The sequence below is a fragment of the Phyllobates terribilis genome, unplaced genomic scaffold (genome assembly GCF_046119375.1).
Source record: "Phyllobates terribilis strain yellow unplaced genomic scaffold, ASM4611937v1 Scaffold_2__4_contigs__length_985480577, whole genome shotgun sequence".
NCBI lineage: Eukaryota > Metazoa > Chordata > Amphibia > Anura > Dendrobatidae > Phyllobates > Phyllobates terribilis.
This window is the reverse complement of record NW_027362762.1, coordinates 414,138,171-414,162,830: the sequence shown is the minus strand read 5'-3', so window position 1 is coordinate 414,162,830 and position 24,660 is coordinate 414,138,171. Positions and strand designations below refer to the sequence as shown.

Sequence of the window (24,660 nt, the reverse complement as noted above, 5' to 3'; positions counted from 1 at the left end):
CCTTTACTCACAGTTCTTATTATCCAGACCACGTCTGCAGGTAACGGCTGCCCACGTCGTACTGTGCTCACCAGGTGAGGGGCTCAGACAACTCCCAGATAACTTTGGAGCACTTCACAGGACCCCCTTTGTGTGTCCTTTGTCTGGCCTTTCTTACCAACACTTCTGTCCGGCTGCCTCGGGCCTCCTCTTGGTAAACTTGGCGCCAGTTTCCCTGACCCTATGTGGTGCCTTCCTAGCGGGTGTAGCGAGGGGCTGCGCCACATAAAATGTCAGAGCCTCCGGTTTCTAGCTGAGGGTCGTTTCCTGCCTCCACTAGTTCGGGGACCGGTCTCCCCCTTTGGCCTGACCCCTCCACGCAGGTGGATTCGGGCGTGCGGTGGCGACTCGCCCGTCCGCACCCCTGGGATCCCTTCATTCCTCGTTCCTGGAGCCTTCTCCGCTCCTCTTCCTTCCTTCTCCCTCTTCCAGGCCTGGGCCTCTGTTACTAGGCCCGCCTCCGGAGCAGAGCTCATGCAGAGCCCCTGCTCCCTGCCACTTCTGCTCAGACTTCTCTGCACTGAACTAAGATGGTGCCCACCTTTTATACTCCCTTCTCAATGCACCCAGGAACTGCTTCCTCCCTGCTCCTGCACTACAGGGTTCCCCTTCCTCAGTGTTCCCTCCCCCCACTCCAGCCAGGGACAGGGACTGTCGTGCCCATCTCAGGGGCATATTGGTCGCCCTGCCCCACGGCAATGTGGTGTAATGCATGCAGGTGTCGGGTCCTGATCCACACTCCATCCTTACCTGAGAGTGAGATATCACACCTCTGGGTGAGGTGCAATACGTCTGTAGCAACCGAGCCCTCAGGGTGCTACAGTTCCATTTATCTTCAGCCTAGGTGACGTATTGCGATACAGGGCCGTGATTTTGGCTATAAAAGGGTCCCCTAGACCCCTACCCCAAGCTTTTTAAGAGAATCATATATGGCGTGCCAGGAGACTCTATGGAATGCTTTCTCAGCATCCAACGAGAGTATCTAATTACAAATTTTTAACTGCATCTAGCCCAGGAAATACTTTGTGCCTAGTAGCAGTGTCTGCTAGTCAGCGGATTATCCCGGCTGTTAAGCAAGCTGCACCACCTGTAGTTTAGACACTTAATTTTTTCAAAGGAAATGCTTCGGGACCATGGGATACTTAGTGAAGAGCATCAGGAGGCACCCCAAGGCATAGGGGCTGGGATTGGCAGCAGGATGCCTTGCGGTGGACAGCCGAGCTCGATCCTTATAAAAGCTTTTTAACTGCAGCAGCTTTAGTGGACGCTACTGGAGCTGGAATTACCGCGGCTGCTGGCATGAGACTTGCCCTCCAATAGATCCTTGTAAATGGATTTAAAGTGTATTCATTCAAATTAGAGAGACAATTTAAATTAAAAAGCTTAGAGCTGCCTCCACCACAGGGGGGCTCGCTCGACCCACCAGCGGACAGGCACCAGTATTGGGAGAGGGGGGCTGGCCGTCAGGGTTCACCGCGGCTCTGGCACAAACCCGGCGACACGGAGGTGGCACGGGCAGGAGCGGACTGGCCGTGTCGGCTTCTCACTTTTTGGATTTTAGAAGGGCATGACATGCCTATATCTGTGTCTCCCCCTCCTTTTACTCCTCCACCTCTTTTATTTTCGCATGACTATATGTACTTGTCACTTTTCCATGTGTTAGTTATGTCTTCTGAGCAGTTTGTCAGCTTTTGGACACCTTTGAAGGTGTTTTCTATGTGTTTCTATGTGTTTTTGTTTGCCTGCCATTGGTTTTAACGGTGTTCGAAGGTGTTCGACGAACAGTTCGACGAACAGTTCGGCGAACACACGGGTGTTCGACGAACCGAACCGAACTCGAACACTACGGGGGTGGCTCAACACTAGTGTTGAGCGTGCACTTAAATGCTCGGGTGCTCGAAGCTCGGGCCGAGCTCGCCGTGATACTCGGGTGCTCGACCCGAGCAACGAGCCCAATGTTAGTCTATGGGAGACTCGAGCATTTTTGCGGTGGCACACCCGGCAGTCTTTTAAAAGCCTAACAAGTGCCCAAAACGATAGTGACAGTGCTCAAATGACATGGGGACAGCATGGGGATCGCCCCAGGAAGCATTTCTGACCCCCAGGTCACTGCTGTCAACAACGTGGTCAGAGGTATTAAGCCACTTTTACGGGCTCACAATAAAACTTTCAAAAACGAAAGTGAAACTTTTTTCCTGTGAAATATGTTAAGGAACATCCTTTCCAGGGAAAAGACTTGTGTATAAGTTAAAATAAATGACCAAAAACAAAAATACTCCTCCACACCTTCGGCTATGTTCACAAGTAGCATTTTTTATGCGTTTTTGCACTTTTGTATTGCTTTCAACTATGACAAATGCATTCACTGGGAAATGTCATTTTAACATTTTACAACCTTATCTGGCCATGTGCTGTGTGACACATGCATAAAGTGCTGAAAAGACATGGGAACAGCATGGGGGAGACCCCTGGAAGCATCTCTGACTCCCAGGTCACTGTCTAAAAGTGTGCCCATCATAAGTGATCCTTGCCGCATCAGAAGATGCAGACTTGCAACTATCCCCATGCAAGTTCTAGTCCCAGGGCAGTGTTCAATTGTACCTCCCCCATTCCTTGCAATACAAGCGCAAGTATGCAGCCTGCCACCCACCCACCCCCAGGCTGCAATACCATACTACTTGCTTGCTTGAACTTGAAATTGGGCCTTTTAGGCATGTGGAGGCGGAATCTGGCCACCACGTCATGGCTGTGTTGGCGGCCTGGAATCCATACTCAGTCCCCAGCCGCCCGGTGGCCGGGTGTCCATACTCAGTCCCCAGCCGCCCCGCGGACGGGTGTCCGCACACGGTCCCCAGCCGCCTGGGGGCAGCCGGGTGTCCATAAACGGTCCCCAGCCGCCCCTATTTCTCCTTGGAACATCCCCCCACACACTTTTCTTATCCCGGCCTGCTTTAGGCAGCATTGGACGAGCCCACCAGAGAACCAGACTCCTCCGGTGGGCCCTGACTTCTCCATCGGTGGAGTTGAGAGTGCCAAGGTGAGGAGCATGATGATGATGACAGAAGTTAGCATCTGCTATGTTTTCTTTTAATGCAAGTGTAAGTGTGCAGCCTGCCACCCACCCACCCCCAGACTGCAATTCCATACTGATAGCTTGCACTTGAAATGGGGCCTTTTAGTTTGGAGGAGGCCGAAGCTGGCCACTACCTCATGGCTGTTTCGGCAGCGAGGTATCCATACTCAGTCCCCAGCCGCCCCTATTTGTCCTGGTGTGCCTTATACATAAGATTAAGCGCGTATACCAAAACATTACCTGTGCCCTCCCCAGTGCATTTAGTGGGAAGGAGAGCCTATTCAGCTGTAGTGTGTGCATGCCAAACCCCTGTTCATGGTACATGCGAAGATGCCTCCCACCTTGCACCTGTCGTTGCAGACTTGCAACTATCACCATTCAAGTCCTTGTCCCAGGGCAGTGTTCAATTGTACCTCCCCCATTCCTTGCAATGCAAGCGCAAGTATGCAGCCTGCCACCCACCCACCCCCAGGCTGCAATACCATACTGCTTGCTTGCTTGCACTTTAAATTGGGCCTTTTAGGCATGTGGAGGTGGAATCTGGCCACCACGCCATGGCTGTGTCGGCGGCCTGGTATCCATACTCAGTCCCCAGCCGCCTGGTGGCCGGGTGTCCCCTTCTTGCTCCCCAGCCTCCAGGGGGTGGCCGGGTGTCCATACTCAGTCTCCCGCAACCCCTATTTGTCCCGGTAACCTTTCCCACACTTTTCTTAGCCTGGCCTGCTTTAGGGCAGCATTGGCTGAGCCCACCGGACTATCAGACTCCTCCGGTGAGCCCTGGCTTCTCCATCAGGGGAGTTGAGAGTGCCAAGGTGAGGAGCATGATGAGGATGATAGAAGTTAGCATCTGCTTTGTTTTGTTGTAATGCAAGCGCATGTATGTAGTAGCGGCTAGGCCTGAGGTGGTCAGCGTTTTGGCGCATATCCTACCTCCTCCGAGGATTGCTGGATTTTTTCCTGCTACTATCCAAGTTCTATGACTCCCATTAAAACAAAGCTTCAGGTGATAAATGAAGGATGAGGTAGTGGCAAAGGAGAAAGAGCAGGAGGAACAGGGACCATTCACATCAATATCAGGCCAGTCAACCAGATATGTCTTGTAGGATATGTTTCTGTATCAAAAGGAGCGGTTCGGCTACACAGTTATAGGGCATACAGTGAGTGCAATGCCTACCAAAAATTTCGAGGCACTCCAATGCCCCTTGGAAATGACATGGAGGTCAGAGGGCGTTAACTAAGCCTTTTTTTCCATTTATAGCAACTGGGTCTCCTGTGCACTGTTGGCCTAAGCAGTGAATGGAAGGCGTTCCAAAAATTATGAGGAACTGCAATGCCCCTTACAAGAGCCATGTGTGGCACCCCTGGGGTATGGTCACCACAGTAATAGAGATATTACGTCGGAGAGCAAGTGGGAGGTTTCCTGGTCAGGATCCCTTAAACATGCAACATCCTCCTGCCCCAGTCCTGGGAGGGGAGAATTCTGCCCTTATAAACTGGATCTGGGATGGGGTTGAGTGAGTCAGAGAACAGAGAACAGTCAGAGTCAGAGTAAGAGCAAGGGAAAATAACAGCAAGGAGCTCTGTAGGAGCTAGGAGCTAAAGACCAGGGGCTGGAAGCTGAGCAGAGCTCGCCCTGGCAGGAGACAATAGGAGCCAGACACAGGAGTCCGAGGCTGTGAGGACTTATATATCCAGCAGCAGAAACCAGCCGGCAGGGGATTTCAGATCCTCTGGCCATAGAAGCCCTGAGGCTCAGTCACAAGCAAGGGACCAGCACCACCATCGTGGAGCAGAGGCTAACAGAAGGCCCCAAGTCACCAGCCGTATGGGTGAGCACTACACGGTACACTCAGGGACGTGGGCTACTTCTACCCGCTTACAGCAAGGTAGCCAGGAAGAGTGCAGACAGACGGGGAGGCCTACAACTCCACCTGGCCAGGGGAACTCATGCTTGCTCACAGACTGACCAGGCCCCTTTTGCTAGCCAGTACTCCCGGGAGGGTCTACCTTAAAATCATCAGTAAAGACCCTGAACTGCACTGCAAAGACTCTGAGTCGTTCCTGCTGAGCTCGTGCACCATCACCCCCATCATCCACACTCACTGCCCTGAGGCTATACTCCTCCCGTGGGGAGTTATCCCATTCTCTGCTGCGCACACAACACCAGCCTCAGCGGTCTGCCTCGCAGCGGTGGTACTCCCTGACCGCAATCCACGGGTGGCGCAGTCGGACAATTAACCTCAAAACCTAAGAAAGACTGCCACTGGTTTGACCAGCCTGAGCCACGGGACTGGGTCACCGCCACGGAGACTACAGACCCCAGAGACCCGGCACCGGGTATCCCACACACGTGTACACACGGCCCAGGGGGCGCGTCACATGCAGTACAGCATATTACAAACATAAGTCCCATTATTGGGGAGTGGGTGTCCCATAGTATTTGCTTATGACTTGCAAGCAAAAGCTGCCAAAAATTAGGATGGAGCAACTTGCAATGCCCCTTACAAGAGCCATGCAGTACAGCATATTACAAACATAAGTCCCATTATTGGGAAGTGGGAGTCCCATAGTATTTGCTTATGCCTTGCAAGCAAAAGCTGCCAAAAATTAGGACGGAGCAACTTGCAATGCCCCTTACAAGAGCCATGCAGTACAGCATATTACAAACATAAGTCCCATTATTGGGGAGTGGGTCTCCCATAGTATTTGCTTATGCCTTGCAAGCAAAAGCTGCCAAAAATTAGAACGGAACAACATGCAATGCCCCTTACAAGAGCCATGCAGTACAGCATATTACAAATATAAGTCCCATTATTGGGGAGTGGGTCTCCCATAGTGTTTGCTTATGCTTTCCAAGCAAAAGCTGCCAAAAATTAGGACAGGGCAACTTGCAATGCCCCTTACAAGAGCCATGCAGTACAGCACATTACAAACATAAGTCCCATTATTGGGGAGTGGGTGTCCATAGTATTTGCTTATGCTTTCCAAGCAAAAGCTGCAAAAAATTAGGACGGAGCAACTTGCAATGCCCCTTACAAGAGCCATGCCGTACAGCATATTACAAACATAAGTCCCATTATTGGGGAGTGGGTGTCCCATAGTATTTGCTTATGCTTTCCAAGCAAAAGCTGCCAAAAATTAGGACGGAGCAACTTGCAATGCCCCTTACAAGAGCCATGCAGTACAGCATATTACAAACATAAGTCCCATTATTGGGGAGTGGGTCTCCCATAGTATTTGCTTATGCCTTGCAAGCAAAAGCTGCCAAAAATTAGGACGGAGCAACTTGCAATGCCCCTTACAAGAGCCGTGCAGTACAGCATATTACAAACATAAGTCCCATTATTGGGGAGTGGGTCTCCCATAGTATTTGCTTATGCCTTGAAAGCAAAAGCTGCCAAAAATTAGGACGGAGCAACTTGCAATGCCCCTTACAAGAGCCATGCAGTACAGCATATTACAAACATAAGTCCCATTATTGGGGAGTGGGTCTCCCATAGTATTTGCTTATGCCTTGCAAGCAAAAGCTGCCAAAAATTAGAACGGAGCAACATGCAATGCCCCTTACAAGAGCCATGCAGTACAGCATATTACAAACATAAGTCCCATTATTGGGGAGTGGGTCTCCCATAGTGTTTGCTTATGCTTTCCAAGCAAAAGCTGCCAAAAATTAGGACAGGGCAACTTGCAATGCCCCTTACAAGAGCCATGCAGTACAGCATATTACAAACATAAGTCCCATTATTGGGGAGTGGGTGTCCATAGTATTTGCTTATGCTTTCCAAGCAAAAGCTGCAAAAAATTAGGACGGAGCAACTTGCAATGCCCCTTACAAGAGCCATGCCGTACAGCATATTACAAACATAAGTCCCATTATTGGGGAGTGGGTGTCCCATAGTATTTGCTTATGCTTTCCAAGCAAAAGCTGCCAAAAATTAGGACGGAGCAACTTGCAATGCCCCTTACAAGAGCCATGCCGTACAGCATATTACAAACATAAGTCCCATTATTGGGGAGTGGGTCTCCCATAGTATTTGCTTATGCCTTGCAAGCAAAAGCTGCCAAAAATTAGAAAGGAGCAACATGCAATGCCCCTTACAAGAGCCATGCAGTACAGCATATTACAAACATAAGTCCCATTATTGGGGAGTGAGTGTCCCATAGTATTTGCTTATGGCTTGAAAGCAAAAGCTGCCAAAAATTAGGACGGAGCAACTTGCAATGCCCCTTACAAGAGCCATGCAGTACAGCATTTTACAAGCATAAGTCCCATTATTGGGGAGTGGGTGTCCCATAGTATTTGCTTATGCTTTCCAAGCAAAAGCTGCCAAAAATTAGGACGGAGCAACTTGCAATGCCCCTTACAAGAGCCATGCAGTACAGCATATTACAAACATAAGTCCCATTATTGGGGAGTGGGTCTCCCATAGTATTTGCTTATGCCTTGCAAGCAAAAGCTGCCAAAAATTAGGACGGAGCAACATGCAATGCCCCTTACAAGAGCCATGCAGTACAGCATATTACAAACATAAGTCCCATTATTGGGGAGTGGGTGTCCCATAGTGTTTGCTTATGCTTTCCAAGCAAAAGCTGCCAAAAATTAGGACGGGGCAACTTGCAATGCCCCTTACAAGAGCCATGCAGTACAACATATTACAAACATAAGTCCCATTATTGGGGAGTGGGTGTCCCATAGTATTTGCTTATGCTTTCCAAGCAAAAGCTGCAAAAAATTAGGACGGAGCAACTTGCAATGCCCCTTACAAGAGCCATGCCGTACAGCATATTACAAACATAAGTCCCATTATTGGGGAGTGGGTGTCCTATAGTATTTGCTTATGCCTTGCAAGCAAAAGCTGCCAAAAATTAGGACGGAGCAACTTGCAATGCCCCTTACAAGAGCCGTGCAGTACAGCATATTACAAACATAAGTCCCATTATTGGGGAGTGGGTGTCCCATAGTATTTGCTTATGCCTTGCAAGCAAAAGCTGCCAAAAATTAGGACGGAGCAACTTGCAATGCCCCTTACAAGAGCCATGCAGTACAGCATATTACAAACATAAGTCCCATTATTGGGGAGTGGGTGTCCCATAGTATGTGCTTATGCCTTGCAAGCAAAAGCTGCCAAAAATTAGGACGGAGCAACTTGCAATGCCCCTTACAAGAGCCATGCAGTACAGCATATTACAAACATAAGTCTCATTGTTGGGGAGTGGGTCTCCCATAGTACTTGCTTATGCCTTGCAAGCAAAAGCTGCCAAAAATTAGGACAGAGCAACATGCAATACCCCTTACAAGAGCCATGCAGTATAGCATATTACAAACATAAGTCCCATTATTGGGGAGTGGGTGTCCCATAGTATTTGCTTATGCCTTGCAAGCAAAAGCTGCCAAAAATTAGGACGGAGCAACTTGCAATGCCCCTTACAAGAGCCATGCAGTACAGCATGTTATAAACATAAGTCCCATTATTGGGGAGTGGGTGTTCCATAGTATTTGCTTATGCTTTCCAAGCAAAAGCTGCCAAAAATTAGGATGGAGCAACTTGCAATGCCCCTTACAAGAGCCATGCAGTACAGCATATTACAAACATAAGTCCCATTATTGGGGAGTGGGTCTACCATAGTATTTGCTTATGCCTTGCAAGCAAAAGCTGCCAAAAATTAGGACGGAGCAACATGCAATGCCCCTTACAAGAGCCATGCAGTACAGCATATTACAAACATAAGTCCCATTATTGGGGAGTGGGTGTCCCATAGTAATTGCTTATGCCTTGCAAGCAAAAGCTGCCAAAACTAAGGACGGAGGAACTTGCAATGCTGGCACCCTGGTGGTATAGTGGTGGTGGAGGCTGAGGATAAGGAGAAGAAGATAAAACAGCCGAAATGAGGAAGCGTATACCCATGTGTGTGTGTGAAGCGGTGCATGTGAACACACCTCCCGAAATAACACAGTGGATTTGACTTTATGTTACTCTGCCCTTGTTCATTTTGATAAGGGTCAGCTTGTCAGCATTGTCAGTTTACAGGCGAGTGCGCTTATCAGTTATAATTCCCCCAGCGGCACTAAAAACACGCTCCAATAACACGCTAGCGGCAGGGCAGGCCAGGACCTCCAAGGCGTACAGAGCGAGTTCATTCCAAGTGTCCAGCTTGGATACCCAATAATTAAAAGGCACAGAGGACTCACGGAGGACACTGGTACGGTCGGCAAGGTACTCCCTCACCATCTTTTGAAACTTTCCACTCCTTGTGAGAGTACCCCGCGCCTCAGGGCCTGTAAGCTGGGCGGGTGTCAGAAAACTGTCCCAGAACGTTGACAGTGTTCCCCTGCCTCTGCTGGATTGGAGTTGCATCTCTCTCGCCTGTACGCCTTGGTTGGGCAACGAACTGTGACCTTTGCCGCTAGCGTGTTCAGATGGGAATTTTTTTAAGAGTTCTGCAGCAAGGGCCTTCTGGTACTGCCCCATTTTTGTAGACCTCTCCACCTCAGGAATAAGAGAGTGAAAGTTCTCCTTGTAGCGGGGGTCTACAAGTGTCACCAACCAGTAATGACTGTCACCCAACATTTTGACAACGTGTGGGTCACGGTTTAGGCAGCGTAACATAAAGTCAGCCATGCGTGCCAGACTGGTAACGGGCAAGATTTCCGTGTCCTCACCAAGATGACGACTGACCATGCTCTCCTCCTCCTCCTCCTCCTCTTCCTCCTCCCCCCTGTCCTCAGGCCACCCACGCTGAACCGACGGTATGACACTTGTACAGGTACTACCGTCTACAACGCATGATAGCAGCTCCTGTTCTTCCTCCTCCTCCTCCTCCTCCTCTCCCTCATTGTCCCCCAATGCACGTTGGGATGAGATGAGGCTGGGCTGTGTGTAACCGCCCGCTACGGCTTCTTGATCCATCTCATCATACTCTCGCTGCAATGCCTCCTCTTTAATTCTCTGCAGAGAGCGTTGCAAAAGACAGACAAGTGGGATGCTGACACTAATGATGGCGTCATCGCCACTCACCATCTTGGTGGCCTCCTCAAAGTTTGTCAGGATGGTACATATGTCAGACATCCAGGTCCACTCCTGAGGTCTTATGTGTGGAGTCTGACCTGAATATCGATGATCTTGTTGCAGTTGGTACTCCACAACTGCTCTCTTCTGCTCACAAATCCTTTGCAACATGTGGAGGGTAGAGTTCCAACGTGTGGGGACATCACACACCAGTCGGTGTGCCAGAAGCTGCAAACACTGCTGCAACACAGCAAGGGCGGCAGAAGCTGTAGCCGACTTGCGAAAATGAGCTGACAGGCGGCGTACTTTCACGAGCAGATGTGGCAACTCGGGGTACGATTTAAGAAACCGCTGAACCACGAGGTTAAGCACATGAGCCAGGCATGGTACATGTGTGATCTCACCTCGCCTCAGAGCCGCCACCAGGTTACGGCCATTGTCACACACGACCATGCCGGGGTGTAGGTTCAGCGGTCTCAGCCACAGATCTGCCTGCTCTTTCACAGCTGTCCACAACTCACAAGCAGTGTGAGGTTTATCACCTAAGCTTATGAGTTTCAGCACAGCCTGTTGCCGCTTGGCGGAGGCAGTACTGCAATGCTTCCAGCTTGTAACTGATGTGGTGATATCTGAGATGGAAGCTGAACATGAGGAGGAGGAGGAGGATGCGCAGGAGCTGTACACTGTGGGGGCAACTCTGACTGACATAGGGCCCGCAATACTCGGTGTGGGGAGGATGTGTTCCGTCCCAAGGTCCGACTGAGTCCCGGCTTCCACTATGTTTACCCAGTGTGCCGTCAGAGAGATGTACCGTCCCTGGCCGCAAGCACTTGTCCACGTGTCCGTTGTCAGGTGGACTCTCCCAGTAACTGCGTTGTTCAGGGCACGGCAGATGCTTTGGGACACGTGCTTGTGTAGTGCGGGGATGGCACACCGGGCAAAATAGTGTCGGCTGGGGACCGAGTACCGAGGGACGGTCACCGCCATAAGATTGCGGAAGGATTCCGTCTCCACCAGCCTAAAAGGCAGCATTTCCAATGCAAGCAGTCGTGAAATGTGCGAATTTAGGACTGTGGCCTGTGGGGCGTTAGCTCCGAATTTCCGCTTTCGTTCAAAGGTCTGGGATATGGACAATTGAACGTTGTGGTGGGACGTGGACGTTGATGCTTTTTCTTGAGAAACTGCCATAACAAGTGAAGACTGAGAGGAGGGGACACCTTTACATGCAGTATGGACAGGGGATTGCCTTGCACACACAACAGGGGGTTCTATTTCACGCACAACAGTGGAAGAAGCAGTGGTGACACCCGCTGACACTGGTCGTTGACCCTGGGTTTCGCCTCACAAAGTCAGGTGCTTTGCTGACATGTGCCTGATCATGCTGGTGGTGGTCAGGCTGGTAGTTTTGTCACCCCTGCTGATGCTGGCATGGCAGGTGGAACATATGGCCTTTTTGGGGTTATCAGCAGAGTCTTTAAAAAAATTCCAGACTCTGGAAGACCTGCCACTTGTACTGGCAACGTCCCTCGTATTAATGTTACGGGGAACGGTTGCCTGCCTTCTGTCTGCGGCCACCACACTGCTTCTTCCTGCCTGTTGGGGTACTCTGCTTCCCTCCCCCTGTGTGCTGCTGGCCTCACTCTGCATGTCCTCCTTCCACGTTGGGTCAGTTACTAGATCATCCACCACCTCCTCCTCTTCCACTTGCGCACCACGATCCTCCTCCTCACTTCCTGGCAATTGTGTCTCGTCATCGTCCACCTCTTGTGACAGATTGCCAATGTCGACTTCCTGTGGCCGTGGCTGTTCAAATATTTGGGCATCGCAACATGGTATCTCCTCTTCCACCACTTCAAGCGTATCAGGCGAGGGGCCCAAATATGGAAATGGACCAGTGAACAGCTCTTCAGAGTGTCCAAGTGTGGGATCACTTGCTGTCTGACGACACTCGGCATGGTGGGAGGAAGGAGCATCAGGGTGAGGAGGAGTATGCGGTCGAGACTCACGGCTACTAAGAGTTGACCGTGTGGAAGACAGACCAGAGGTGGTGGTGCCCAGGTAACTGGAAGTATTATCTGTTATCCAATTAATAACCTGTTCACACTGATCAGTTCTCAATACTGGTGTTGTTCTGTGCTTCCCTAGTAATTCGGTCAAGAAGTGGGAGCGAGAAGATGTGGCTGTTGGTTGTGGCACATTTTCATCTTGGCCACGGCCCCGTCCTCTGCACAAACCATCACCAGAACGTCCACTTCCACGTCCCTTGCCACGCGCCTTGCCCATTGTAAATGAAGTAAAATAACTTACACTCGCACTATCAATGGAAAAAGGGTAATAAAGAGTAGATTAGAACCGTAGAAGAGGAAAACCACACCTATGTTTACTGGGGTATACCACACTTTTTTAAATAGAGATATTTGCGGCTGAACAGTGAGCGACACACTCCAACTGCTTTTTTTTTAGATACCAAAGGCCCAAAACTGGATAGTACAGCGATTTGACCCATGGAACTGCGAAACCACACTGGGATGTCGGGCCTACGCAAGACTATTTTCAACAGATGTATTTTTGTGTCACAACAGTCAGGAGACACTACTGTTTTTCTTTACGGAAAAAACTACCAAAAGCTGAATAATAGAGATTTTTTACCGTGGGATGGCAAAACCACAGTTATTGTTTACTGGGGTATTCCACACTTTTTTAAATAGAGATATTTGCGGCTGAACAGTGAGCGACACACTCCAACTGCTTTTTTTTTTAGATACCAAAGGCCCAAAACTGGATAGTACAGCGATTTGACCCGTGGAACTGCGAGACCACACTGGGATGTCGGGCCTACACAAGACTATTTTCAACAGATATATTTTTGTGTCACAACAGTCAGGAGACACTACTGTTTTTCTTTACGGAAAAAACTACCAAAAGCTGAATAATAGAGATTTTTTACCGTGGGATGGCAAAACCACAGTTATTGTTTACTGGGGTATACCACACTTTTTTAAATAGAGATATTTGCGGCTGAACAGTGAGCGACACACTCAAACTGTTTTTTTTTTTTAGATACAAATGGCCCAAAATGGATAATACAGAGGTTTGAACCGTGGAAGTGCAAAACAACACTTCTGTTTCTCTAGCCTACACCAGACTATTTTCAACAGTTATATTTGTGTCTGAAAAATCAGATACACGCTTTTTTTTTTTTTGGGGGGGGGGCACCAAAAGGTTAATAAGACGGGTATTTGTACAGTGTGAAGGAGGAAAAAAAAGGAGGATTTAGCACCGACACCTGGTGCTAAGTCCAGCAATTTCAGCAACAGGAGCACACAGGACTGTAATGCAGCGTTTGCTGGTATAACCACTGTGTCTCCTATACAGCCTGCCTGCCTGGTATCTGGGATGGATATTAGTCCTGAAAAGGACTGTTTGTTTGTTCTGGCAGCCTTTACAGACCATACACTAACTATTTCGCAGTTTATATCTCTCCCTAAATCAGCAGCTCTGTCCCTACACTGTCTAATCCGGAGCAACTGTGTCCAAGATGGCGGCGCCCGGGTTTAAATACTCGAGGTTACGCTGTGCGGCAGCCAATCACTGTAATGCCCACAACCAACATTGCTGCAGCATTACAGTGACTGGCTGGCAATCCCTGCATGTTCATTGGCTCTGTAAAGAGCGCCAAACATGCAGGGCGGAGACCCGAGCTCCCGCCCGAGTAACCAGGAAATGCTCGGTGCTCGCAGAACATCCCGAGTAGCGTGATGCTCGGGCGAGTACTGAGCAGTATCGAGCATGCTCGCTCAACACTAATTTTTAGGCTTCTCTTAGAACTGTGGTTATTGGGAATTATTTGAATTGTCCTGGGTAGTGCATTCCAAAGAATTGGCCAGCACGCATGAAGTCTTGGAGATGGGAATGGGAGTTTCGGATAATTAAAGATTTTAGTTTTAAGTCATTAGCAGAACGGAGGGCACTGATAGGGTGTTAGACTGAAACGAGGAAGGAGATGTAGGGTGGTGCTGAACCATGGAGCGCTTTGTGGGTGAGAGTGATAAGTTTTTATTTAACTGTATCGGATAGGCAACCAGTGCAACAACCGGCACAGAGTAGAGGCATCGGTGTATTGGTTGGAAAGGAATATGATCCTGGCTGCTGCATTCAGGATGGATTGGAGAAGGGAGAGTTTAGTAAGAGGGAGACCGATTAATAGCAAGTTGCAAAAGTCCAGACGAGAATGAATAAGAGCTACAGTAAAAGTTTTTGCCAAGTCAAAGGTAAATGTTTAATTCTAGAAATATTTTGAGGCGTAGATGACTTGAGCGAACGAGTGATCGGATGTGGGGGATTAAGGAAATATCTGTATCAAAGATGACACCAAGATTTGACAAAAAAAAAGATGACATCAAGACAGCGGGCATGTTGCTGGGGAGTAATTGTGGAGCCACACACGGAAAATGGCAATATCGAGCATAGGTAGGTTAGTGGAGGGAGGAAACACGAAGAGTTCAGTTTTTGACAGATTCAGTTTTAGATAGAGGGAAGACATAATGTTAGAGACTGCTGAGAAAGACAATCACTGGTATTTTGTAATAATGCAGGGTTGATATCAGAGGACAATGTGTATAATTGGGTATCATCATGTGACGCCTGAAGCCCTACCCTGGGAGATGGGGGACTCGGAGCCGGGTCCGGTGTTATACATGGGGTGCAGCCGTGGCCCGGACCCACTCCGTGCCCAGGGCCATCACACTAAAAAGGATGGTATGGGCTTATCCGGGTTCAGTGGCTGATCTCGACTACGCCACCTGTGGCGCCTGGTGAAGGCCACCAGCACTGCTGCAGTCCGCTGAGGCAGGGTGTTATTGCAGCCATCGTCGTTACTACTCCCCACAGGTGGAGCAGGGCCTCAGGGCAGAGGGACAGGATGGAGGGGGTTGTAGTCTAGAAGGTCTGGTGCTGCGTAGTGCGGTGTAATGCAGAATAAAGAGTCCGGAGGCCATAGGGGTTAACTTCCAGGGTTTTTACTCACGGTGGAGATGGCAGTTGGAAGGCTTCTCCCTGCTCCTCGCGGAGTTCTGCGGTCACCAGAGACGGGGGGTGTTCGACAACCTCCGAGCAAGTCCAGTGTTCAATGAGGACCCCGCACCAGAGTGTTCCTAGACTTCAGACTGGGTCCTTTCTTGTCTGTGTGTGTGTAGATAGGCCGGGTCTCCCTCTGAACTTCACTCAGAAAAAAGGTACGGGTGGCAGCTCCGCTCCTTCCGTTACCCGGTGGGATCCTCAGGGACTACCGGACTTCCCTGACCAGGATGTAGAAGGGCAAGGTCAGGTGTCGGGGGCGGGTACCCCTCTTGCAGCCGGAATCCCTCTGAATAAATCAGGTTTGCAAGGACAGGTGGCGTATACCGCTCCGTCTGCATCCCCCTGGGATCCATTTGCGGTGGAGCTACACTCCTAAGCTCCGGGCCTTCTTGGTCATGGTCCTCGACCGGGCTGAGACATACATTATCTGCAACCTGCCCCTCGACCCAAGGCCAGGGTACGAGGGCCATGCCTCCATCCTCTGAAGGTCCAGACAGGATCCACGCTCAGGGAGGGAGGTCACGAACAAAGAACGATCAAAGAACCCAGAAGCAAGATGGGTGTGTATTAAATATGAAATTTAAAGTGTCACTAAAATGTGAATTCTCCACCCTCACCCACTAATTGGTTCCCCTATCTCTTGGTTCCCAGTCTCCCGATTCCAGTAGGGGCAGCACCTAGTGCCTACTAGCCCCCTCTGGTGGGAGAAGTGTGGTGTTGGATGTGGAGGTAGGGTCCTGACCATCGCACTGTTCTTACCTCAAAGGAGGAACACTACACCCCATTAAAGAGGTGCAGCATCCCTGTGGCAGTCGAACCCTCAGGGGCGCCACAGATGGTACTGAAAACCGAATCTACTGATTGTTTGTCCAATAGGGGCAGTGTACAAGGAGAAAAGGAGGGGGCCTAGGTTTGAACCTTGAGGAACCCCAACAGTAAGATGAAGGGGAGAGGAAGAGGAGCCAGCGAACGATACACTGAAGGTCCCGTCAGAAAGATAGGAGGAGAACCAGGAGAGAACAGAGTCCTTGAGCCCGATACAGCGATCAGGATCAGAAAAGCAGACTGTTAGTCATTATATGTCTCAGATTGGTAACAGAACCTTTCATTTAAAACAAGCTCTGAAAGCAAATTCTCAGAGAGATCTGTGTCCTGCCCATATAACTTAACAGTTAATTTACATATTAGTACACAAACAGATTATCTGTTTGTGTACTATTTTAACCCTCACAGACTGTGGTAGCTGGTTTTATGTGCTGCAGGTCTGAGTGATAGCCTTACTAGCGCCCCTAAATCTGCATATTTTCTAATTTACATATTAAGAATATGTAGATTTGATTTCTCTGGAATAAGACATCAGATCACAGTTATCAAGGTATCATTTTATTCATCTTTCTATAAACTGCATGCAACTTTTTATCATCTGCATGAAAGCTTAGAAGGGTTGATGTTACTGACAGATTCCCTTTAATGAAGAATTTGGTCCAAAAATAAAAACAGCCTTAAAGCACAAAAACGAGTCAAAAACAGCTGCAAATGCAATAATGAATTGAGTCCAGTTCTTTCTATTCACAACAAGTTTGTTCACAAAATAAGGCTGGGCACCTGAGTACCTACTTACCCAAGACGTAGGCCATGTTTTCAAATATTTTCAGATATTATTTTGTAATGATTATAATATTTTGGCCATTGCCAAAATTAATCTTGTTTACTTTTGTTAAGGCTGCCAATTTGTAACTACAATTTCCAGAATTGCTTTAAAACATTTGTCCAAAAGGCACTTTTTTGCATTTATTTGACAACACAATTTTATGGCCCATTTTAGCTTGATCGCTGTTTTTCTATTACCTCCAAGGCTTTGATTTTTTTCTTTTTTCTTTTGCCTCTAGTATATAATAAATTGCCATATAACAATGATTAATTCTGCTCTAAACTAAACACATTTAGTTCTCTAAACCTTTTCTTAAATATTTTATTGACAAGGTTAAACAAGAATATTAAATCACTGAACTTCTTGCTTTATTATTGTAATAATAAATGGTAATCAATGGCCCGGTAATTATATATTGAACATAATAAATAATTCTGTTTTTTGAATGGTATAAAGTACATTTGATTATAATATGCTTATCTGGCAGGAAAGAGCAGAAACATGCAAAGATATGAAATACCATGTAGTAAGCTTTATTAAACTGATTTAACTCTGATCCTGTAAATAGTGAAGATATAATAAAGACCCTTATGTGAGGTTGACTTCACATTTAATAAGGTAAACACATTTTTTTACTGCATTGATTGAAATACCTGAAATGTTGAGTTAATGCAGCATATTAAAAAGTAAATGTTGATGCCATCCATGTGTCAGCACAGTCTAAAGCTGATCACACACAGTAAAAAGTTGTCCAAACCTGTAATTTCTGTGCATTTGGCCAACCAACAATCTTATATGTAAGGTGGCCTCTCACCCAATCTCATTTGTCGAGGAAAAAAGGACTGTGAATATTGGATTCCGACTTGTCGAATCTTGTGTTCTCATGGAAGAATACATTGAATCCGTCTTATTAGCCTCTCCCTATTGAAACAAACACTCATGTTTGGGCCAAGAGAGCAAGTAAAAAATAAAAAGTGTCAGGGTTAAATATTACTATTCAGAGGTACCTGATGCCTATGTAATCTTGGGAACCTCTGAATATAGTCATGTTCTTGGCTCTTTTTATTTATAATTTACAGATTACAGCCTATACCATTTTTTCAGCATTTTATACAACTATAGAAAATAATCAAACCTTCAACACAAGAGTGAGCATTTGTAACAATACTTGTTCTTAGTCATTAGTCTGTGTAAACAAGGCGGTGATCAGCCAACAATCTCTAACCAAATCATTCTTTGGCTGATAGCATGTGACCCAATAGTTAGGAGCAAATGTTCCTATGTAAACTGTATGGGGACCAAATGATCCTAAAAATGATTTAGTGACCGATCATTATCCACATATACATTTGTACTGTCCTATGTTAAAAGACCTTTAAACACATGGCAGTCAAATTGCTATATCATTGGTGGACTTCAATATGGACAGAAATCTGTCTTTGTTAAGGAACCCTTTTGTTGCATTCTATATCTTACAGGCAAAATATATGGCTATAGTTAATTGTTGCCACAGAATACAAATTGGTTGACACGGAAGGTGTGGGAAAGACTTAGTGAAACACAAAGGGAAGAGGAAAAGGAAGCCAAGACTCTAGGGAAAGGGGGGAGTGGAGACCTCCTGGCCGATAGAATATAACCCTGTCTTCCCTAACGTCCCTATATTGGCTCTTGACCAATCGCCGCACGCATTCCTCGCCCTTTCTTTCACTGGCATTTGGCTAAGGCTAGGGAAGGGAGGAGATGAACACTAGTCGATCCCCACTGAACTCTAAAGACAACAAGGGAGGACAAACAGGGAGAAATTGCTTAGCTTTAGATGACTCCAGACAAATGTGCACACGTCCTCAGCACCAGAGAGGAAGAAGTACTGCTCTTGCTAAAGCCTTCACAAGGAATAATGAATATCGGTGGCACCTCCCTCTGGAACACAGCAGGTATTTATTCATCCAGGCCAGGGTGTTAATTAGCGAGAGGAAGGTAGACGCTGGGTCCTACAAACAGCCTCTAAGAAGGTGTCTGAAATGAAAAACTTAGAGATCTCCTGCAACCCACTGCAGGGCGACTGTCTGTCACATCTGACACACCCGTGACATTGGTATTCAGTGGTATTATGTACTGTGCTATCTACAAGTATTGTCTGAAATAGTAATCAGCCAATTAGACATAGTATGCATTGGTCTATTGGCACCACATATTTTGGGAGCCCGACACAACAGTTGAAAAATAATATTGATTTCATATTGAAAGAAATGTGCAATAAGCTTGGCAGCACGGCCAGCTGACATTGGAGGTTGTCTGGGGTGACAGATCTCCATTGCAAGCATTGAAGCAAGCGGCAGTGAAATGATGTTTCAGCTGTCAGATGTATTTGAGAATTAATGAGTAGTAGGGGAGGTTCATCTATGCTATCAGATATGGCAACTGTGTGATTGTCCAGAACAGGCAGAGGGAGTGGAGGAGAAGTAAATGGCTGTGAGTTCTCGCAGACTCTAGATAATACTTGAATATTCATAGAAGTGTAGAAGCTTTGGAAACATAAACAAGTATGAATAGGCCTACATGTGAGATCGACATTAGCTAATTACCTTTTCTGGCTAATATTGAAGTTTGATTAATCTAAATTTTGTTTTGTGTGATAAAATGTAATTGGTGTATTAAAATTGTTATTAAATTTAAAAACATATTAAGAAGTAATTTAATTGAGGTACTCCACGATTTTGACTTCCTAGGGGCCTGCACAGGGTTTAATATGGCACCGATAGTAATGCTAATTCTTATTATGTTTTCACAGCTTGGGAGATATACAAAAGAAGGCTACCTCCACCTGGGTACTCTAGGGAGCACAATCCTGTTACCTGACACCCGCTGCTTAGTGGATAACAAAAAAAGTAGATTTCCCCAACTTATGGATTGTGATAAAGTGAAAAGCACACTTCATAAACGTTGGAGTTTTATACAGGTAACTACAAATTACTATTGGTCAATTAAAAGGCATCTTGGAATTTGCATTTAAAAAGGAACTGTAATTACAACAAACCTTCAATACTTTTCTCCATTATGGATAGTGGTTCATCACGAGGCTTGAAAGATAGTTGATCACAAGAAGCTCCAGGGAAATTTTGGATGAAAATCATGGATGTCAGCATTATTATTTAATTCCCTGGAACTTCTTGTCAAAAATGTGCCAAAAAGTCTAAAAAAGAAATAATGAAAGAAAAAAAGAAATTGTGATAGCATTGAAAAAAATTTATAAAAATTAGTGTATAGATGCCACATCGGCCTGTGGTTGCCATTTATTATATGTTTACGGATACACTCGTTTGACAAGGGGAATGGAATCACCCAATTGTCATGTTATTCTTAAATTTCTAGGAGAAATAACAGTGGGATATCAGAATGCAGAGGGTTAAGAAAAATGGCTGTAGAATTTTTTGTTTTTAAACCATACAATTATTTGCTGTACTAAAACCGGCAAATCACAGAAGCTGACATTGTTAATTGTCACATTTCTTAGGACTTTCTAAGCAACGTGGCTTATGCCAAGTCTGTTCATGTTATGAGAAGCCAGATTTCACATACCGACCTTAACAATAATATAGTTTTTATACATTGTATGACAGTACACAATAAGGTGTAACAAACAGATGGCACAGCATAGCTCATTATCAATATGTGGCTGACCCTTACATTTCCGTGCCCCTTTTGATCACAGATGTACAATTATATTACATTCACACAGATTTGTTGCATACAGTAAATGTCTATAAGTTCAAATCTGTTCTGTAGATCTGAATATGGTTATTTGTGGAGCATGCACATAGATTTCAGACCCTATTTAGATATAAAGAAAATTTCTGCAACAAATCTATGACATGTGAACTTGCCCTTACTTTTAGAATTCCAAAATGTCTCAAAATATAACAAATATGTTAGAATCTGAAAAATAAACCAGAAATACTTTACATATATCTTTGTGTGTTACTGGGCTTTATAGTCTTCTCATTTCATAAGGCCAAGTTCACTTTTCAAACACAGCAGTCTTAACATGGAGAAAACTAAATGATGGAAACCATCTGTTTCTTTTCAAGATGTCTAACACGCTATTCCTTTTAGAATCTATTGCACACTGACATATACATTAAGCAAAGGATTTATCCTTTGTAATTGATTCATCAGACTAAAGTTCCTCTATCACTTGTTTCTTTCAGAATGGAGCAATAATGAATAAAGGTACAGGACGCTGTCTAGAAGTTGAAAATAGGGGAAATGCAGGAATTGATTTGATTCTTCGGAGCTGTACAGGACAAAGGTGGACTATTAAGAACTTCATCAAATAAAAAGAAATGCAGAGTGATCTGTTGTCTGGAGATATTATAGACTTAATCTCTTTCTTAAAGAGATATCTCTTCAGAATCAACTCTTGGAGTAATTTCATATCTACTGTGGAGCGGGTCCAATGTTTCTTTTTTTGGATTTTGTTTAACAGCAACCATTGAATTTATTCTTTGGGATTAAAATGATCCAGTACCAAAATTATCCATTTTGCATGCTTGATTGTTAGTTTAAAGCTGAAAGCTCTGTGACATAACATTTATTAAATCCCCTGATTATATCAGCACAAAGAAAAATGAAATAGAAGACACAGATTGTCTTTCATGCATCATTCTTTAAATTATCCTTTTTTTTCTGTTTTGAAAACACTGGTCTTAGCGATTGATGCCCAAACCTGTGACTATGGAGCCACATGTAGCTCTTGGGCTCCCTGCATGTGTATCCCCAGCTGTTTGCAAATAATTATACCATTATTTACTATTGGAAACTGGGATGTAAAAGCATTACTAGAACTTGGTGCCAGAGCTAGAACCACATCTTTGGCAGTACAGACTATGTAAGAGGTGTATTGCTTGTTCATATAACCGAGAGGATTTATGAAATTAGTACTAGTGAAGGATGTTTCTCATGTGCGTATAAGGAAGGAAAAAAGATTTCTGGGTTAGTATAACAGAATGATAATAGATATTTTTCTATTAGGCCAAGTGACTAGTGTGCTCAACTCTTTTAAAAGAGCTTTGTGGAACTTTAATATTGATGACTGTGTAGTGGCCATGTAACTGCAAGCTCTGTCTCATTTAATTGAATAGCTTGATATACCAATTTCTGACCACTGTAGAATGTTCTGAACTCATTCAAATTAATAGACAAGGGCTTGATATACCATTCACGACCATTACACATTGTTCGGAACTGTGTCATTTATGGTGTGCCACTACCTATTCAATTAGCAATTAGTTATTGCTGGATGTAGAATCCCTACCAGCTGGATATTATTGACCTATTTCAACAGTCATCAATGTCAAGGTCTCAAAAAACTCTGGGATGATAGTAGAACACTTCAATGCTTCTGTTAAAATGGTTGGTATATATTGCACAGCCATGTAGCTCCTCATCCTAAGAAATCAGATTGATAAGACAATTTGTAGTGTATTCTAGAAGTAAATACAGCAAGATCATAAGAGATCTATATCATTAAATGGATACATTTTCAAAGCTTTGTAGGCCCTCATACACATTACAGTTTTGGAGGGATCAATTGACCAGCTCCCAACTCTACCATGATAGATGATTTCAGGTAAGATAAGGATCAGACAGTTTGAATTCACCCAATACTTTTGTTTTGCAGACACACAGGCCAAATGAGTCTGGCAGCAGTTTACTCTTCTCTCCCCATAGAACTCTTGGCCAAGGGTTCATGTGTATGTGGGAGTCAGGAAAGATAAATAACAGGTCAGCCAACAGTTTTCTAAGCTGTTTGGACACCTTAAATTTTAGTATGTTTCAAAACCCATGTAAAGGGAAACCACTTCTTTAACTTTACTGCTCGACAAGTGCCCTTTCTGTTATTACAGATGCCACTTATAACATCTATAGTTAAAGATTTTGCTGTTAATATTTCAAATATTGAAAGTGACTAATTACCTACACAATTTTGAGGACCTCTGCATTAATTGATACACCATTATCATTGTGACTGTTAACACACTGACAAAAAACGTTTACCTTAATGCAAGGTTTACCTAAAACTGTTATTTTGGAATACGGAAGGTCACTTTATTATACAAAAATTGAAGTGGCACCAAATCCTAAAAGTTACAATAAGAAGTGTTTTCAGTTTATGAATGCCATTTAGCTGAGTATTTGCAGTCTGTAATAACAAAATGACTGAAAGCTACACACAAGATTGATAAATGTGCGCACTTCATTATATCGCCTCACTTCAAAGGCGGGCATTGTTTATATTTTAGCTATTCTCCCTTCTTAGATAAACTGAATAATCTAAGTTTATCTTAAGAGACAATGTATCTAGAGATGAGCGGATCGACTGGCAGAGAATCAAGTTTGAGTAAAATTTCCTTATATTTGCGGTTTCTCACAAATTCAAACTTAATGAGATTTGATTCATGTTCGCAAAATAATAACTTGCCCGGCACCATTTCCTAAACTACTGAATCATCAGAGACTGGGCTAATGTTGTCTTGCAATGCTGCCTGGGCCTATCCATATTGTCCTGCAGCTTTGACATCTAGTGGATTATCATACATTTTTTGGAGAAAAATCAGCAAAACCCATGAATTATAATTCCAAATGATCCGTTCATCTCTAAATGCAACCAAAAGTATTATAAATTGAAATAGGGACTTGATCTATTTAAATGAGGCTCAAAGCAATGGTGATATATCAATCACTGCTATTATGCAATTCTATAAAATGTTACATTTCGAAGATGACGGCAGATTAATAAAGGCAACAGAGCAGGTACACAAAGTAGTAACCTAAGATGTGTTCATTGCAGTTACTAAGCATGTACCATACAGTATGGGTACAAATTTTCAATGGATAAAATTGTATCTCAATAAAAAATATTGCAATCTTGAGCTTCAAATTGAAAATGAAGAATACATTATTGATTTAAAGATCCGGTATTGTCTAATCTGCAAATTTGCTAAGCATGTTTTTATTTGTTTTATAAACATGTCATGCGTAAATGTATTGATTTCAATGGAACTGGAACAATAAAAAAACAGCTCACAAATAAAGACTTGCTCGATATCTCAAATATATGGTATATGATGTGTATGAATCCAGGAGAATGAAATTACTGCCAATATTTTATACTTGCATACATGAATAAAAGTTGGGGGGTAGGCATTTGGTGATAACCGCACTGCTGTAGATGATGAGTAGTTCCACACTCTGGTGCAAGTTCAAGCAGTTTTATTTACGTGTTTCTGGTTCAAAACGGACAATTTTCTCAAAATATACTACAGTTCTGTCGTTTATTTTGAAGAAAAGGTTCAGGTCAAGCCAGAAACATGTAAATAAAACTATTTGAACCTGCACCAGAGTGTGGAACTACTCATCGTCTTCATCACAAAATGCCTATCCTCCATATTTTATCCAATTGTACAAAGAAGAAGAAAATCTTCTATCTGCTGGCATGGACAACTCCATCGGGTGAGTAACAGCTCACCACCCACTCCCACTATACAATACTGCATCACCCTATGTGTGCTTATCTCTTCTCCTTTCAATATTGCATACATGACATTTAAGGTTTAGTCTCATTCAAATGGCAGTATTTTGTCAGTGTTTTGCATCAGTATTGATAAGCCAAAAGCAGAAACCGAACCTACAAAGATAAAGTTTAATGGAATGATTTGTACTTCTTCAATTTTTGGACAAAATCATGACCAGAATACTGGCCAATGAATGAGACCTAACATTAGTCATATTGGAAAATAAAAGTGAATTAA

At 44.9% G+C, this 24,660-nt stretch overlaps 1 protein-coding gene across 1 annotated transcript in view; it reads left to right on the top strand.

The window, feature by feature from the left end:
• Positions 1–23,943, top strand: part of GALNT17 (polypeptide N-acetylgalactosaminyltransferase 17) — a 938,842-nt gene extending 914,899 nt beyond the window's left edge. The window contains exons 10-11 of the mRNA XM_073665134.1: positions 19,641–19,808; positions 21,058–23,943. Coding sequence (XP_073521235.1) covers positions 19,641–19,808; positions 21,058–21,186 — 297 coding nt within the window. The 3' untranslated portion in view covers positions 21,187–23,943. The remainder of the gene's footprint in view (positions 1–19,640; positions 19,809–21,057) is intronic.
• The last annotated feature ends 717 nt before the right edge of the window (positions 23,944–24,660 follow it).